The sequence below is a fragment of the Akebia trifoliata genome, chromosome 11 (assembly GCF_017979445.1).
Source record: "Akebia trifoliata isolate Shusen 1 chromosome 11, ASM1797944v1, whole genome shotgun sequence".
In the NCBI taxonomy this organism is placed as follows: domain Eukaryota; kingdom Viridiplantae; phylum Streptophyta; class Magnoliopsida; order Ranunculales; family Lardizabalaceae; genus Akebia; species Akebia trifoliata.
The window spans coordinates 9,671,090-9,674,251 of NC_141385.1; the positions used below are offsets into that span (position 1 = coordinate 9,671,090).

Sequence of the window (3,162 nt, forward strand, 5' to 3'; positions counted from 1 at the left end):
CTTGACTCTACCCCCATTTTCTTCTTCTCCTCCTCCTCTTCTACATTTAAACCTCTCTCTCTCTCTCTCTTGTTTGTGTTCACACCCAACCAACTCACCCAAACATCTTTAGCTTTTATTTGATAGAGATAGGACTTCTTCATGTATAAATACACATAAATAAAACCCCCCAAACCCACACCCCCCCCCCCCCCCCCCCCCCCAAAAAAAAAAAAAAAAAAAAGAAGACAAAACTGATAGAGAGAGAGAGATATGGAGAGTATAGAGATGGATAAAGAGAGATTAACGGCTGAGATGGCGTTTAAAGACTCGTCGTCGGCTGTAATCAAGATCCGACGAGGTTTACCGGATTATTTACAGTCTGTGAAGCTTAAGTATGTGAAGTTAGGTTACAGATGCACTTGTGATCTTCCCTCTGTACTTAGGTATGTTATTGGTCTTCCTCTCTTCATTTCTACTGTGGTTCAATTTACAGGTATCCGGTTCGACCGGGTTTCTGAGTTATGGACTACTCCTGCGGTTCAACTCGATACAGTAACTGGTTTAACTGGTTTAGCTATCTTGCTTTTCCTCTTAGTCCTCTACTGGATCAAACGACCTCGACCCGTTTACCTGGTCGACTTTGCTTGCTATAAACCGGAAGAAGAGAGGAAGATTTCGGTCGGATCTTTCCTGGAGATGACCGAAACAAACGGTTCGTTCGAAGAGGAGACGATCCATTTCCAGAAAAGGATCTCGACCCGGTCCGGTTTAGGAGACGAAACTTACTTACCAAAGGGAATCACTTCCAAACCACCGAATTTGAACATAAATGAAGCTCGAGCCGAAGCCGAGTCAGTGATGTTCGGTTCACTCGACTCGCTCTTTGAAAAAACCGGTGTGAAACCTCGAGATGTGGGTATTTTAATCGTAAATTGCAGCTTATTCAATCCAACCCCTTCACTTTCCTCGATGATTGTAAACCATTACAAGATGCGAGGAGACATTAAAAGCTTCAATCTTGGTGGAATGGGTTGCAGTGCCGGTTTAATTTCAGTGGATTTAGCTAAAGATCTCCTCCAAGCGAACCCAAATTCTTACGCAATTGTTGTAAGTATGGAGAACATCACACTTAATTGGTATTTCGGGAACGATCGATCAATGTTGCTCTGTAATTGTATTTTTCGAATGGGTGGTGCAGCGGTTTTATTATCGAATAAAAGGGTAGACCGGGTTCGGTCTAAGTATGAACTGGTTCATACGGTTCGAACCCATAAGGGTTCAGATGATAATAGTTATAATTGTGTATATCAGAGAGAAGATGATAAAGGAACAATTGGGGTTTCTCTTGCGAGAGAATTAATGGCGGTCGCAGGAGACGCTTTGAAGACTAATATTACAACATTGGGCCCTCTTGTTTTACCATTTTCAGAGCAATTTATGTTCTTTGTGAGTTTGGTTCGAAGGAAATTTATGAAGACTAAAGTCAAACCTTATATACCAGACTTCAAGAAAGCTTTTGAACATTTTTGTATCCATGCGGGTGGACGAGCCGTGTTGGACGAGTTACAGAAGAATTTGCAACTCAGTGAGTGGCATATGGAGCCTTCAAGGATGACTCTTCACCGATTTGGGAACACTTCGAGTAGTTCTTTGTGGTACGAGTTGGCTTATACTGAAGCCAAAGGACGAGTCGCGAGTGGAGACCGAGTTTGGCAGATTGCGTTTGGGTCTGGGTTTAAGTGTAATAGTGCGGTTTGGAGATCACTCAGAACAATTCAAGTTGGTGAGTGCCGAACCAACCCGTGGACTGACTCGATCGAGCGTTACCCGGTCAAGGTTCCACTTGCTTAATTGTACACGTGGCAGAATTGGATATAATATTTATTTTTATTTTTTTTTTGTCTTTGTAATCTTTTTTTTTTAAATTTGATCACTATGATGGGGATATTGATTGTTGTTGGGAAGAAAAAAAAGAAAAAAAAAAAAAAAAAAAAAAAAAAAAAGAAAAAAAAAAGACTACAATGAGAGTCACGTGAAAGGAAGAAAATGTGAATTTAATGGCGTTAGTTAATGGCGTTAGAAGGGGAGTTGGTGGGGCCACCACATGAGGAGAAGTATCCAGCCAGAAAATGGGGACAAAAAGGAAGTGTCTTATCCTTTTGTTGGTAGAATATGCCTTTGTAACTTTTGAAGGATAATTGAAGGGACTCATTTTCTCCTTTAATTTTTTTTTTTTTTTTTTGTTCTATAGTTAATGGCTGTCAATGGGTCGGGTTTTGGTTTGGCCCAGCCAAGCACAGATCGGGTTTGGATAGTGTTAGTAAACCGTTTAGTTATTGGACTAGAATGGGTTAGAAATCGTCCGTGTTTGGGGTTGGGTGATGTGGTGGTATTAGAGAATGGAATGCATTGTATTAAGGTGCATGAGATACGTTGTATCAGTGTTAGGGTATCTCATCACCAATGAAAAATTGTGAAGAAGCGATATAAAGAATAAAATCCAATAATTAGAGAAAATGAAATCGTTTTATTTCTTTTCTTCTTCCTTATTTGTATTTTGAAGGGAAAATTACTTAATAGATCCAATGAGAGGTATGATTTTAAATCTGGTTCGAGATCTAGACGACTTATCCTGTCAGAGAATAAGATACAATGTATAAAGGTGCATGAGATACACTATATCATTGTTAATGTATCTCATGGCAAATGGAAGGTTGTGATGGAGGATCTTCTCGAATACTTAACTGATATTAGAATATAATGCATCTTATTCTCTAATATCTTGATCATGGACAAGACGAGACGTCAGAATAAGTTTTCAAACCATGGTGGGATGGGGCTTTTTTTTTTATTCTAAATAGTCTCTAACTTTTGGACGGTAGTTTGATAGTCCATTTAGTAAACTTTTTCTTTCTTAATGGTCCCTTAACCTCATCTCTTATTGTAATGTTTTGGAAATACCCAAACTACCATTTTTCTCTGCTTCTTCAAATACTTATGTTTTGCAACAACGATTTCGATTATTTGCGACGAATTTTTTTATTATTATTATCATAAATGACAAATGGAAAAGGGTATACTCCTAATTCTGAAAGTTTATATGTATTTTTTCAATTCATTTCAATGATTTGTAAAAAAAAATGAAGAACAAAGTTGTGAATTATGATTCTAATCTTTTTT

At 38.3% G+C, this 3,162-nt stretch overlaps 1 protein-coding gene across 1 annotated transcript; it reads left to right on the forward strand.

Moving 5' to 3' along the window:
- The first annotated feature begins 211 nt into the window (after nucleotides 1-211).
- KCS1 (3-ketoacyl-CoA synthase 1) lies at nucleotides 212-1,878 on the forward strand. Its single transcript, XM_086459491.1, has one exon. The coding sequence runs from the start codon at nucleotides 253-255 to the stop codon at nucleotides 1,831-1,833; it is 1,581 nt and encodes a 526-aa protein (XP_086315617.1). The 5' UTR covers nucleotides 212-252; the 3' UTR covers nucleotides 1,834-1,878.
- Nucleotides 1,879-3,162: the final 1,284 nt, after the last annotated feature.

Excerpts from the sequence above, each read along its gene's own strand:
- KCS1 (XM_086459491.1), top strand. The coding sequence starts at position 253 with ATGGAGAGTATAGAGATGGATAAAGAGAGATTAACGGCTGAGATGGCG.